The sequence below is a fragment of the Solanum verrucosum genome, unplaced genomic scaffold, assembly GCF_900185275.1.
Source record: "Solanum verrucosum unplaced genomic scaffold, falcon-dt-bn FXZP01000253.1, whole genome shotgun sequence".
Lineage (NCBI taxonomy): Eukaryota > Viridiplantae > Streptophyta > Magnoliopsida > Solanales > Solanaceae > Solanum > Solanum verrucosum.
Genome location: NW_026019984.1, coordinates 577,326 through 592,091, shown reverse-complemented (window position 1 = coordinate 592,091; position 14,766 = coordinate 577,326). Strand labels below are relative to the sequence as shown.

At 32.6% G+C, this 14,766-nt stretch overlaps 1 protein-coding gene across 1 annotated transcript; it reads left to right on the top strand.

Annotated features, from left to right (window-relative positions):
• Positions 1 to 7,890: 7,890 nt before the first annotated feature.
• Positions 7,891 to 14,643, top strand: LOC125817994 (homeobox-leucine zipper protein REVOLUTA). Its single transcript, XM_049497495.1, has 18 exons — positions 7,891 to 9,063; positions 9,343 to 9,502; positions 9,882 to 9,967; positions 10,124 to 10,214; positions 10,316 to 10,411; positions 10,524 to 10,637; positions 10,727 to 10,810; positions 11,144 to 11,299; positions 11,380 to 11,454; positions 11,578 to 11,684; positions 11,805 to 11,979; positions 12,326 to 12,514; positions 12,626 to 12,706; positions 12,796 to 12,930; positions 13,027 to 13,361; positions 13,643 to 13,748; positions 14,016 to 14,165; positions 14,315 to 14,643. The coding sequence occupies exons 1-18, from the start codon at positions 8,831 to 8,833 to the stop codon at positions 14,465 to 14,467; spliced, it is 2,526 nt and encodes an 841-aa protein (XP_049353452.1). The 5' UTR covers positions 7,891 to 8,830; the 3' UTR covers positions 14,468 to 14,643.
• Positions 14,644 to 14,766: the final 123 nt, after the last annotated feature.

Genomic DNA, 14,766 nt, shown 5'->3' with positions numbered 1-14,766 from the left:
TTATCGTATGAACAATTATATTATAACCCATCTAAATGAAGTAGCGCATTAAAGTGAGTGGATAGAAAGACTTGATATCTTAAGAATGAATCAAGGAAATACTGATACTCCATCAATCAGTAATCCCCATGTTGAATATGCGAGAGTAAAATCTATTTTTTATGACTCAAATTTGAGACTTTGAATTCACGTTAAATTAATTCAACTTACTATAAGGATAAAATATTTGTAATTTAAAGACTCTTTGTTTTAAAAATTCGAACGTAAGACATCTGATTAATGAACGTTCAGAATAGTGGTGGGGGGTTGGGGTGGGGTTGAGGAACCTTAGAAAATTGAGAATGATGAGATGGGGGAGGGAATAAAAGGGGGTATAGTTATCATGCGCATATTGCTTTTATAATGGGAAGTGTTGGTCTGGAATTAAGAAACCACTTTAATTTGTTATTTTCAAACAATTATTATTATTATCATTATTATTATATAGTACTATACTTTTGGTCCCCTCACTCTTACATTCCTTCTAACACATTTCAAATATTATTTTTATTTTACTTTTAATATAATTAAATATTAACCCCTTTGCTTTTTTCCTTTCACTTCTTACCCTTACTAGTTATAGTAGCCCGCGCTAGCACGGGCCCAATATATATTTTTATTTTTTATTTTAATTTATGTGACATTAATAAAATTTTAGCGGTCAAACAATTTTTTTATATGTTTTTTAAATTTTAAGTTGTTGATTATTGTGGTTAATAATACTTTATTTGTAATTTTCAATATTCTCTTTGTCCCAATTTATGTGTCATTGATAGAATTTCGAAAGTCAAGCAAATTTTGTATATGTCTTTTAGATTTTGAAGTTATTTAATTATTATGAGTTATAGTACATTTTACGTATATGTTACTTTTTCTATCCCAAACTATGTGACATTAGTAAAATTTTGAGAGTTGATCAAATTTTTTGTATGTCCTTTAAATTTTGAAGTTGCTAATTATTGTGTGATTTATAGTACGTTTCATGTTTTTTCAAATAATATATGTTATTTCCTCTATCCTAATTTATATGACACTAATAGATTTTGAGCTTCAACCAAATTTTATAGGTGTCTTTATAATATTTTAGGGTTTAATTACCTCTTTTTGATTTTTAATCCATTAATATGCTTTCTTCACAATTATCAGTAGAGCTACCTTTCAGTGTTGATGGTTTAGCAACATACCCTTAAAAGAACAGACCAACGAAAACTTCCTCTTATTGTTTATTGTGCGTATTATTAAGTAAAAAGTATTCTAATTAATTCTACTAAAGATTCACTAATTGAATACTGAGAGAAATTAATTAATGTGAGAAAAGTACTGAAAGAAAGACTTAATCCTACTCTATCCGTCCAATAATTATTGTCTATTATACTATTTTGGAATGTCCTACAATACTTGTCCACTTTATGAAATCAATGGATAGTTTACCCCTTATCATTAATTAGTCATTTTTCAATTATATTTTTTAATACATTATATTTGTTATAATTAAAGAATGATATAGTAATATTACTCTTTTATTTATAATTTCTTAAAAATTGTATAAAGTCAATACTGGAGAAATATTATTGGAGAGAGAATAGTTGATATCAGTCACCAAAGCAATACAACTAAGTAGTAATAAGTAGGGTCCATGTTTTCAGAAAGTTGTACGAATTATTTGTAGTTTTAAGGGGACAAATTAGTCCAATCGATACAAAAAATGAAATGCAGTTGCATTACTCCTTTAACTAACCAATTGAATTATATTTTTCATGTGAAATTACAAAAGTAACATCTGAGGAATTTTTTGTCAATTCCCATAAATGGGAAGCTCCTCACATTCACTCTTAATATAATAATTTTGAAAGTTAAATTAGATTGTATTAATTTGATATTTTAAACAAAAAATTTAAATATGCAAAATCTATACAAAAAGTACTATAAATTGTAATTTTTTGCATATGAATATGATGAAAAAACACATTGTAAAATATTAGTTAAAATTCTTATAGTTTGACTCTAAAAAGGAAATCATAACAATTAAAAGTGTATAGAGAGAGTAATAAATAGGTAATTAAATTTCAAGAAGTTTAAAATAAAAGGTTGAAAAAAAGAATAAGTAGACAACATATATTGAAATAAATGGGCCCAAATGAGATAGGTAATTAATGGTGTTAAATTGTCCAATAATATAAATTTTAAAGGTACAACCATAAAAGAAGAATGTACAACACTATCTAAGCACATATCATCCAACACTTGTCATGTGCTAAGTAGTAGATATTCCCACTTATTATATATAGTAAAACACTTGTCATGTGCTAAGTAGTAGATATTCCCACTCATTATATATAGTAAAAAAATATATTTTTTCATGAATATTGTAAGTTTATAATATGAGAATGAGTGTAGCCCTTGTATCATGATATTAGAAAAGGTCCAAGTTTTTAGTTTATTTATACATGTTGTAAATTAGTAATTTCATTTCGTATTTTTTTAGTATTATCAATGGAATTCCAACGTAAAATGAGTGAACTTCATGTGTTTGAATTAGTAGAGGAGGTCTAAGTTTACTCATATTTTTTGTTACGATTTCAAGTTACATTCACATTGGAGCTTCATCAAAGATTAAGAGCAAAAACAAGACTTTTTTTCCTAACAATGAAGGTAATATGTAATGTGCAATAGGTTTTAAAGTGGAAACTATCGTCAAAGAAAAATACTAAACGGGAACAAGGAAGTTGGACAATGACCTAGAGCCTTGTTACTTCATTCAAGGTGAAGATCATATCATTATCACGTTAACTTAAGTCAATTACCACTTAAAACTAACCAGAATTAATATTAAGGTCTGTGTACACTTCACTTTTTCCAAACTTCATTACTACTAGGTATATTATTGTTATAATTGGTTACAAGATACCCCACCCCCCACCCCAAACATATTACTTTCTTTGAAATATTGAGAAAATGGAGAGCAAATTTATAATGTAATTGTGAACAAGACAAGAAGAAAACAAAGAAAAAAGAGATAACATGTAAGGTAATGATAGCAAGATTTTAACAAAAGTGAAAGGTAAGGAATGAGACATAACACCACTTATAGTAAAGAACAATGGACTAAATGTTAACAAGAAGCTATTTGTGTGGGAAAAAAAACTCTAAACTAATTAAAGAAGACAAATCAAAGAACCCCACCTTGTTAATTACTCTACTAATTATAAATCTGACTGCAAATTAGTGTAATTATGAAGCGAAAAAATTGGTTAAAAGTAATGGTAAACAGCAACACATCCAACTAATCCCACTAGATTAATATGGGAGAGAAATAGGGAGTACTATTAATTGTATAAAATATTGTTTTTTCCTATGAGAGATTAGAGGAAAAATTTGAAATCTCATGTTTAGCTAAAAAATTAATTAGTATTGTGTTGTCAATCAAAAACTTGAAAACCTTAAGTTGGACATGTGACTATATATTTGTTTCCCACTATTCAATCACTACTAACTAACTAGATTTGATTTGTCCTTTCACCAACATGTTGAGTACTAGTATCTAGTTGTAGTAACTCTTCTATCTTGCCCTGATTTTATGGAAGAGAAGGAAATTAATAGCTGGCTTAAGTTATCGACAACCCCTTAAAATAAGTAGTATTAATAGTATATAGTAAAACATTTAACTATAATATTTTCATGAAGCTCTTACCCTCTTTTTATTTGTCTTGGTGATGAAGGAATTTGTGTGACATATCTAAAGAGAGTTGTCATGGTGTATGTCATTTACATATGATATAGTATTGATTGATGAGACTACGGGAGGTTTGGAGACATACTTTGTAGTCTAAAGGTTCATGTTGAGCACGAATAAGACAGAGTACTTGAAGTGCAAGTTTAGTGACGTAATTGAGGAGGTAAATACGGAGATGCGGGTTGATACACAAGTCATTTTCAAGAGATGAAGTTTCAAATATATATAAAGTCAATAATTCAAGGAAGTTGGGAGAGAATATGACGATGATATTATGCATCGTATTATTAATGCGGGTGAATGAAATTATTTATTTAATCAAATCCTATGAAGCACAACACACAAAACTATACTTAGACACCAAAAATAGCAGATGAATTCCCACTTTGAATTCTTTTGAAGTTCGAACTCTAGTACTCATATTAAAGCTCAACTAAATTCGACTTTGTATCGAAAATTTCCATATTGCGAGATGAACACTTCCAAGACGATTTTGTATCTCGAAAACCTCAAAATTAAGACCTCTAATTAAAAATATAAAAGTACTTATCACTTCATCACCGTCCTCGTCGGTTATATTCAAAAATGTTGTGTTTTCCTTTGACACAAAAGATCAGATCTTCAAGTAATTAATCCTATCTGACATAAACACTTTGATCCTATAGAGAATCCACTAGGATCTTAGCAGCTACTGATTCTTTTTTAGTTCTTTAATTATTTTTTCACTATTTTTATTTTCTTCCTCTTCCAAGGAATCTTTTAAGCAATGGTTTAAAGTAGTCCATCACAAATTCGAATAGTAAAAATAATCACTAATATTTATATTAGAATAAACTAGGGAAAAAAGTCTGAAATATATTTAAATTTTGATCGAAATTGCTTGTAATAATTTCAAATTTTGGGCAGGACCTATTACCGTTGCACTATTTAATAATGTATTTTAAAGATATATAAGTGTCCAGCTGGATAAGTTATTATTTATAATGATGCAATATTTATGATGTTAACGTGGATACATATATATCTTTAAAATACACTATTAAATAATGTGGGGTAATAGGTCCTGCCCAAAGTTTGAGATTGTTACAACAATTTCGGTCAAAGTTCGAATATATTTCGAATCTTTTTCCCAATAAACTATTTACATTCACATTTTTAGTTTGATCTTTTCTCGAGCCCTACATAAATATAAGATTTTTTTTACATTAAACTGTCTTTTTTATTTTCCTTCTCTCCAATTAGTACTACTTCTCAAGTTTCATTCGGCTAGAACAATAACAATAACAATATATCTGGAAAAATTGTCCTACTTTTTTTTTTATCATACGCCGATTTTATTCCTACCTCGTGAAGATAAAAGAAAGAGGCAATAAATCTTTTTAACCATTTTGGCAGAGAGCAATTAGACCACAAAAGGGCAGAGTAGGCATTTTGGCAGAAGATTTTATTTTCTGACTGATTTGACCCAACCATTTTTTTCATTTTTTTCTTTTTAACAGTACGTGGCGTGGGTCGTATACGTCATTTCACTTACTGTACATCTACTCCGTATAGTATTTAAATTTTTTCGTTCGATAATTATATTGCTATAATCTGCATTTTCGAAATTCAAATTCACGTTTAGAAGTTTCATTTTAAAATTTAAAAAGATTATTTTTTTAACAAAGTTCATTTCATATTTAAGATCTAACTCGAGATATCTGATTAAAATTTGTGTATAAAAGTTCTTATATAGTGTATTATCATATTGTTAAGGAGATTATTGTAATTTCAATTAAATGTTAGAATAATTACACTTTGTATATCACCAAATTATTTATAAGATTACTGTAATTTACATTTTTGTTTAGAGAGATTATATTTTAATAGTTTAATTATATTATTTTATGGGTCAAACATGTGATTTTTTTTAAAAAAATAGGGATAAGGGTCTGAAAAATACCTCAACTTTGGTCGAATTTGTTGTTGCGATACTAAACTTTCATAAGGATCTATTACCTCCATAGACTATTTAATACCGTATTTTTTACCCCTTGGACTATTTAATAGTGTATTTTAAAGCTATATATGTGCCCACGTGACCACATTACTATTTATAATTTTGCATTATTGTTTATGTCCACGTGGGCAAATATATATGTTTAAAATACGGTATTAAATTGTCTAGGGAGGTAATAGGTCCTCATGAAAGTTTAGTATCGCAACAGCAAATCCGATCAAAGTTAGAATATTTTTCAGATCCTTATCCCAAAAAATACAAAACAATTAAATTTTAGATAATATAATTATTAACTATGCTAATTTTAAGACATGAATAATTCTCTTTCTTATCAGCGAAAAAATGCCAAAATTTAAAATGGTAAAAAGATTTGGCTAAAAAAATTTAAAATGGTAAAAATAATAATAATTCAATTAAAACAGTATTGTGACCATATATGAACAAAGATGTTCTTTGAACTTTTCCCTTTTTAGCTTGTATAGTTTATTATACAGACCAGAAAATTCATCCAAACAGTAATAATAATATAATATAATATATTTAAAAGAAAAAGGAGTTCCATTATTACACTTTAAAGCAGGTTACTGTATTTTTATATTCGTACAATATAATATCCTTTACATTATAATATGACATAGTTTCTTATTTCTGATGTGTGTTATCCTTTTACCAAATTTGGTCATAAATATTAAAATTTTATATGAAATATATTTATTTGTTATAAAATTTAATCTGATAGTTGATAATTCGATTCAAATATTTTTAAGTTTCGACAAACTGATTGGTTATTGAGACTTACACTAAAAAGAGTTGTAGTAGTGTGGTAAGTACTCATTTTGAGTACGGAGACTTTCACTCACAAATTTTTTAATGAATTTCAAGTAAAATGTATGTCTGAACACTCAAAATTAATAGCCACACGAGAGCTTATAATATCTTTACATTTTATTCTTTTTAAACTTCACTATGAGATTACATTAAGTATGTTGTTAATTTAATCGAAAGAAAAGATTAATTTTTAAGTCACAATTACAAATTTGTAATCAAATGGAAGCTTAGAATTTCATATCATATATTTTATTTTTTAAAATTAGAAGTAGAAGAATGAAAATTTAAGTGTAATCAATAAGGTGAAAGTCCAACCAATGAACTTAGCAACTGAGATTTTTCATTTGAATTAAATATTTATCAAAACAATTTTTTTGCATTCTATCTTTCGTGAGACGTAATTTGCGAAATTACACTAGATAAGTTAATCTTTTTTTATGTTCAATTCTCATCAGACTTGACTTACGATCGAAAAAGACCTTTTTCATTCTATCTTTCGTGAGACTTAACTTACGAGATTACACTAGATAAGTTAGTCTTTTTTATGTTCAATTCTCATCAGATTTGACTTATGATCGAAAATAACTTTTCTACATTCTATCTTCGTTAGACTAAACTTACGAAATTACACTAGATAAATTAGTCTTTTTTATGTTCAATTCTCATCAGACTTGACTTACGATTGAAAATAACTTTTTTACATTCTATCTTCGTCAGACTTAACTTACGAAATTACACTAGATAAGTTAGTCTTTTTTATGTTCAAAACTCATCAGACTTGACTTACGATCGAAAATAACTTTTCTACATTCTATCTTCGTTAGACTTAACTAACGAAATTACACTAGATAAGTCAGTCTTTTTTATGTTCAATTCTCACTTATGATCAAAAATAACTTTTCTACATTCTATATCTTTGTCTGACTTAACTTACATCAGACTTGACTTACGATAAAAAATAACCTTTTTACATTCTATCTTTCTTTCGTGTGACTTAATGAGATTACACTGAATAAATTATTGTTTCGGTGACAAAGGGAGGAGGAAAAAACAAAGAAAACAGAAAAACACAAGGAAGAACAGTGAGGGAAGCAAAGAAGGAGATAGCAGCATAAAAACACAGGCATTTTCGATTTGCGAGCTCAAAAAGCTTTAACTCAAGCAAAATTCCCAAACATTACTGTCTCTCTCACCCATTCTCTCTCCATTTTCTTTCTTTTTCCCCCTTTTTCCTCACCCACCACTCTTCATTTTTCATCATCTTACACAAAAAACATCACTTCTCTCTCTCTTAAAACAATAAAAATTCAATCTTTTTTTGTTGTTCCTAAAAAAACCCATGTCCTTTAGAGTTTGTTTCAGTTTCAGATCTTAAGGGGTTGTTTCTACTAATGTTTTGAACCTTTTTTTTCTTCTGGGGTTGAATAAAAACAGAAGAGAAAATCAAGAATCAGAGCAATTTTTTTTTTTTTTTTCGTTCTGTTTGTGAAGGGGTGGTTCTTGTTTTTCTGTATAGAGTAAAAGGTGTTTGTTTGTGTGATTTGTTTTGTCTACTTTAAGAGAATTCATCCATCTCTTTTTCAGTGATATTTGGGAAAAAGAACTCCATTTTTGGCTTGTAACCCGAAAATTCAGGTTGGGTCTCAAACGTGTCATTTATTCCAGCTCAGAATCTTGAAATTCATAAAAAATAATAATTTTTTTTGCTTAAAGATTCCAAAAATTTGAGAGTTTTGAAGCAAAAACCAAAGGGCTATTGGTAGAAAGTTAAAGTTTTTTTTAATGATGATGGAGTTTGGAGGTTTGTGTGAATGGAAATGGTGTAGTAAAGTATCAAACACGAGTAATTTACAGCTTAAGTGATTTTTTTTTAAATTTTGTTGTCCTTTTGTGCCATATCTTTCGTTGAGCAGTTTTGGCTGTACCTTAATTTGTAAGTTTAGCGTGAAGTGTATGTTTGAGCCTTGTGTAGAAACCAAAAGGGGGAGAACCTAGGAATCTTCTAGTTCAATCAAGATCGTCCATTTAATCTTGTCTGAGATCCCTAGAAAAAAAAAAGGAACAAAAGAAAAAGATAAAGCCTTTGTTTCAGAGAATCTTAGTTCTCTGTATAGATATATATACATATATATATAAAGCTGCTAAGGAAGTAGTTTCAGGGAATATATCTACTTGGGGGTGTTTTGAAAATCTTGATTTTTTTAATTGTGGGGTTTGGGATTTGAGGTAAAATGGCTATGGTGGCTCAGCAGCATAGGGAGAGTAGTAGTGGTAGTATTACTAAACATCTTGATAGTAGTGGAAAGTATGTTCGTTATACGGCGGAGCAAGTTGAGGCTTTGGAGAGGGTTTATGCAGAGTGTCCTAAGCCTAGCTCGTTGCGTCGACAGCAATTGATCCGTGAATGCCATATTCTGTCGAATATCGAGCCTAAGCAGATCAAAGTTTGGTTTCAGAACAGAAGGTACACTGTCATTGTTTAGTTTTTCCCAAATTTGGTTTATGTTTTCTTGTTAATTGCATACATTTTATATGTCTATAGTGTACTGTTGATCTGTACTTCACTTTGTTAGTATTGCTCAAATCTTGTATTAATTAGATCAGTGATGATAAACTGGAATGTATCACTGTGGTTCTCCTTGCCTAGGTTTGTTGATTGGGTGGTAGGGTATATGTAAATTTTAGGTGATTGGGAAATTGAGCTTAGAGTTTGGTATGGAGGGTAAACCTTGTATCATTTCAGGTGTCGCGAGAAGCAAAGGAAAGAGTCTTCTCGATTACAGACTGTGAACAGAAAGTTGTCTGCGATGAATAAACTGTTGATGGAGGAGAATGACCGCTTGCAGAAACAAGTGTCGCAGCTTGTATGTGAAAATGGCTATATGCGGCAACAATTGCAAAGTGTAAGTTAACTTAATTCTTTGTTTATTTTTTATGTCCAAAAACTCTATGTGTTGCTTACTGTAGATTAATGTCAAACATATCTTGTCTTTTTTGTTAACTTGATGTATTCTGCTGAATTGTCTACTCACTGTGTATTCTAAGATTACAAAATTCCACCTCTATTGAGTCCATGATTTTAATCAGTCAGTCTTATGATTCTGGAATGTTTTACTTTATATTTGGGACTAAATTAATATGGCATTGTTTTTGTGTAGTAGTACAAGAAACATTTAAGGTCCCGTGACTTAAATGTTGTGAGATGACAGATATCACCAGTCATTTGTGGATCAAGAGGACTTAATTTAAGCTTACTTAAGACTCTACTTGTGTTTTCTGCAGGTATCGGCGGCCACTACTGATGTAAGTTGCGAATCAGTGGTAACCACCCCTCAGCATTCCCTTAGAGATGCTAACAATCCTGCTGGGTAATTATTTCAAACAGCTATTTTTCCCACCCCTTACTTATATGGTGTTCATTCTCGAATGTGTTCATACTGTATCTTTGTTGGAAATAAATGGCATATATCACAATTTAAGGGACTGATTTTTTTTTATCTAAGTCATGCTTATTCTCTATGCAGACTACTACCAATTGCAGAAGAAACCTTGGCAGAGTTCCTTTCTAAGGCTACAGGAACTGCTGTCGATTGGGTCCCGATGCCTGGGATGAAGGTTGAACTCTAGTCAATCATCTTTTACTTTTAAAAATTCAGTATTTCCATCTGTATCATTGACCAGACGGCTAAAAGGCAATATTCTCATTCTATTGTCAGCCTGGTCCGGATTCAGTTGGGATTTTTGCCATCTCACACAGTTGCAGTGGAGTGGCAGCCCGAGCATGTGGTCTTGTTAGTTTAGAGCCAACAAAGGTAAACAATTGTGGAAAGTTTATTTAGAAATATTACTGCTGCTCCATTGCTATTCTTGGTCCTTTGATGATTGTAGATGTTGTCAGCTTTTTCTAACTAAAATATTTTACAGATTGCTGAGATCCTCAAAGATCGACCTTCTTGGTTCCGGGACTGCCGGAATGTTGAAGTTATCACTATCTTTCCTGCTGGAAATGGTGGTACAGTTGAGCTTTTGTATACACAGGTGAAAACCTTCACTTCAATCTTTATTATGTTGTACTTCTGATTTGATTGGCTACCGCATTGAGGGGATCAATGAATCATTTCTTTCAGATATATGCTCCTACCACTCTGGCTCCTGCACGTGATTTATGGACGCTGAGATACACAACAACTCTAGACAATGGTAGTCTCGTGGTAAGCAATCCTTCACATTAGAGTGAGCTTGTGTAGGCTACCTGGCCACTTTTATTAGTTCTGGCATTCCCTGTTTAACTAGTCTTTTAACATCTCAACCTTTCAATCCTTGGATTGAACAAAAGTCTAGAAATGTAATATTTGGATCATATTTAACTAAATGCTGCATTTTAATCCCCGTCTAGACATTTGAGGATCTTGCTACTTAAGTATGATACTTGGCTCCATTATTAGTGATTCTTAATAGTGAATTCTATTAGCTGTGCCATTTCGTATATGTTGCTGATAGTTTCTTTTTGTGTGTGGCATCAATTTTCCCCCCACCTCACCAAGGTTTGTGAAAGATCCCTATCTGGTAATGGGCCTGGCCCAAATCCTGCTGCTGCTTCCCAGTTTGTAAGAGCTCAAATGCTTCCATCTGGATATCTGATTCGACCGTGTGACGGTGGAGGATCAATCATACATATTGTTGACCACCTGAATCTGGAGGTTAGATTTTGCATAGTACTGTATCTTTGTCATGAACCTGTTTCACTTGGTAGCTGCAATTCACTGCATATATTTTTCAGGCATGGAGTGCTCCTGAGATTTTGCGTCCACTCTATGAATCGTCAAAAGTTGTTGCACAGAAAATGACTATTGCGGTGAGTTCAGCCCTTGGTTATCATTTAATACTGCATATAAATGTGCATTCATCACACTTTTCATAGCTTACTGCCACAGTAGAAGCAACACTGATTTCATGCTTTAATCTGTTTCCTGTGAAGGCACTGCGCTATGCAAGGCAATTAGCGCAAGAGACTAGCGGCGAGGTAGTATATGGTCTAGGAAGGCAACCTGCTGTTCTTCGAACATTTAGCCAGAGATTATGCAGGTGATGCTTATTTCTGATTTATGTTGTGTGGCTTTGAGATGTAGAAATTTTATGCTCTTTTGAGTTGCCAATTCCGAAGAACATATACATGTACCTTATTAGGCCATTTCTATATTGCAGAGGGTTCAATGATGCCATTAATGGATTCGGCGACGATGGCTGGTCAATGTTAAGTTCAGATGGTGCTGAAGATGTCATAGTTGCTGTCAATTCAAGGAAGAACCTCGCCACCACCTCCATTCCTCTTTCGTCCCTTGGAGGCATCCTTTGTGCCAAAGCATCAATGCTACTCCAGGTGAATAGTGGATCTTTCTTGAACTGACCAGAAATTTTTAGTGGACAAGTTACCTTTTCCTTGTTAATACACAGCTAACAGAAGTTTACAAGTTCATTTTTGCATCATCTTTTGTGATACCTGCTGAGTTACTGGTCCATATCGGCAGTAGATAGACTTGATTCAAAAGAGAAGCTTTCTGTAGTGCTCTTGTTTCATGGAGAACTGGCTCATTTGTTTAGGAAAGAATCGGGATTCCTTGAATGTTAAAGCATGATAATTTTCCTCATTAATTTTGCTTGACATGCGATGTATGAACTCGTAACTGGATCAATGAGAATAACTTAACTCTTTTGTTTCATGACAGAATGTTCCTCCCGCAGTACTGGTTCGGTTTCTGAGGGAGCACCGTTCAGAGTGGGCGGACTTTAATGTTGATGCTTTTGTAGCTTCTGCATTGAAATCTTGTCCGTATACATATCCTGGGATGAGGCCTACCAGATTTACCGGAAGCCAGATAATAATGCCACTTGGCCACACAATTGAGCATGAAGAAGTAAGCAGTTTGCACTCCTTCCTTCTTTCAATTGCTACGCTTGTTGCCAATATAATTATATAAATAATATTATACTTGAGACTTCTTCTCATTTTTGATTTTGCTTTACAGATGCTTGAAGTTATTAGACTCGAAGGGCACTCTATTGGACAGGAAGATGCTTTTATGCCAAGAGATATTCACCTTTTACAGGTACTTCAGCCTATACTTTGATGTTTCCGTGTGCTGTACCTCACAAACATCCTTGAAGGATATAATGCTAACACAACAATCATTTCCAGATGTGTAGTGGCACTGATGAGAATGCAGTTGGAGCCTGTTCTGAACTGGTTTTTGCCCCTATTGATGAGATGTTTCCAGATGATGCACCTTTGCTCCCCTCCGGGTTTCGCATTATTCCTCTCGAATCAAAATCAGTTGAGTAAATTATCCATCCACCACAAAATTGAATTTAGCGAATGAGCTGAGTTGAACATTAACATTATAGCATGAATTGTGATTTTATTATTCAGGGTGATGCCCAGGATACATTGAACGCACATAGAACATTAGATCTAGCATCAAGTCTCGAAGTGGGCCCAGCAAGGAACTCAGCTACCGGAGATATGGCCTCTTGTTACAGTGCACGATCTGTACTGACAATCGCTTTCCAATTTCCATTTGAGGACAATCTTCAGGACAATGTGGCTACCATGGCCCGACAGTATGTTCGCAGTGTGGTTTCGTCTGTCCAACGAGTTGCCATGGCAATATCTCCTACAGGAATGAATCCAACACTGGGGGCCAAGCTTTCTCCAGGCTCACCAGAAGCTGTAACATTGTCGCATTGGATCTGCCAGAGCTATAGGTAAGGTCCTCACAAATATAATCTTCTTGTGAGCCTTGATGATTTCTTGATCATGGCGACACTTGTTCCCTTCTGTTCTGCTCAACGTTTTGCTTTTCATATTCATGATCATGCTTGCTAGTTTTGGCTTACTGCATCTCTGATTTTCAGTAAGAAGTAAGAGTACTGTTGATTATTTGAGAAATTTTTTCCTTTCTCAACTTATTGAGAAAATATACCAAAGTTTTTGAAGTCCTTGTCTGATTGTTAACATTCCATGTTCTTTTGCATTTAATCTCCAGTTATCACATGGGAACAGAGTTGCTTCGAGCTGATTCTAGTGGCGATGAATCAGTACTAAAGAATCTCTGGCAACACCAGGATGCTATTTTATGCTGCTCATTGAAGGTATGAAGTTCTCTTGCTACAAAATTTATGAACTCACCTTGATATAACATATTTCGTTTGTGATTAAGAAACACTGTATGTTATGTTGCTATGAAACATGAACACATACATAAAGAAGAACGTATCTGATTGGCGTTTAATTGTCCTCATTAGTGTTCCAGACATTTTTTTGACATCCCCATATTAAATATTCTCGTTACGTTCTAGTCTTTTGTCTTGTTACAAGAATGTGTCAGTAGGTTGATGATGTTCTCTCTGTTGTTGCAGTCGCTTCCAGTTTTCATTTTTGCTAATAAGGCCGGACTTGACATGCTGGAGACAACATTAGTTGCATTACAGGACATTTCTCTAGATAAGATATTTGATGAACCCGGAAGGAAAGTGTTGCTCTCAGAGTTCACCAAGATCATGGAACAGGTAATTAGCTACTCCGTAGTCTGTAGACTATTCTGATGCTGCAAAATTCATTTTGTCTTCGGGTATAATGGTTTGATCCACAGGCTATTGCAGAGCCAAAAGACCAAAGTTGAGGTTGTTTTCGTCTGACTGTTGTTTCTTGACCACAGGGTTTCGCGTGTTTGCCGGGTGGTATCTGCATGTCAACAATGGGACGACATATTTCATATGAACAAGCTATTGCATGGAAAGTCTTTGCTTCGTCTGAAGAAAACGCTGTCCACTGCTTGGCCTTTTCGTTTATTAACTGGTCATTCGTGTAATGCTGTCATTTTTTTTCTTTTTTCGACCTTTCTCACAGAACACTAATAGCCAGGAACACAGATGAATGCGGGGACAAACGAAAATTTTTGTAATATGTAAAATTCCCAGTTTCTTCTGCATTAATTTAATTAAACTGGAAGTTGTATTTCATTTCTTGAATTCTTGATACTCGTGTAAATCTTAATAGTGCAGCTTTCTTTTTTTTGAGTGAAGTTGCTTGTTTCTGAATGTTTTTACAACTGAATGTTAGTCCAGAAAGCTTTTGATTTATATAAGGTCACCTGCCACTGCTATCTTT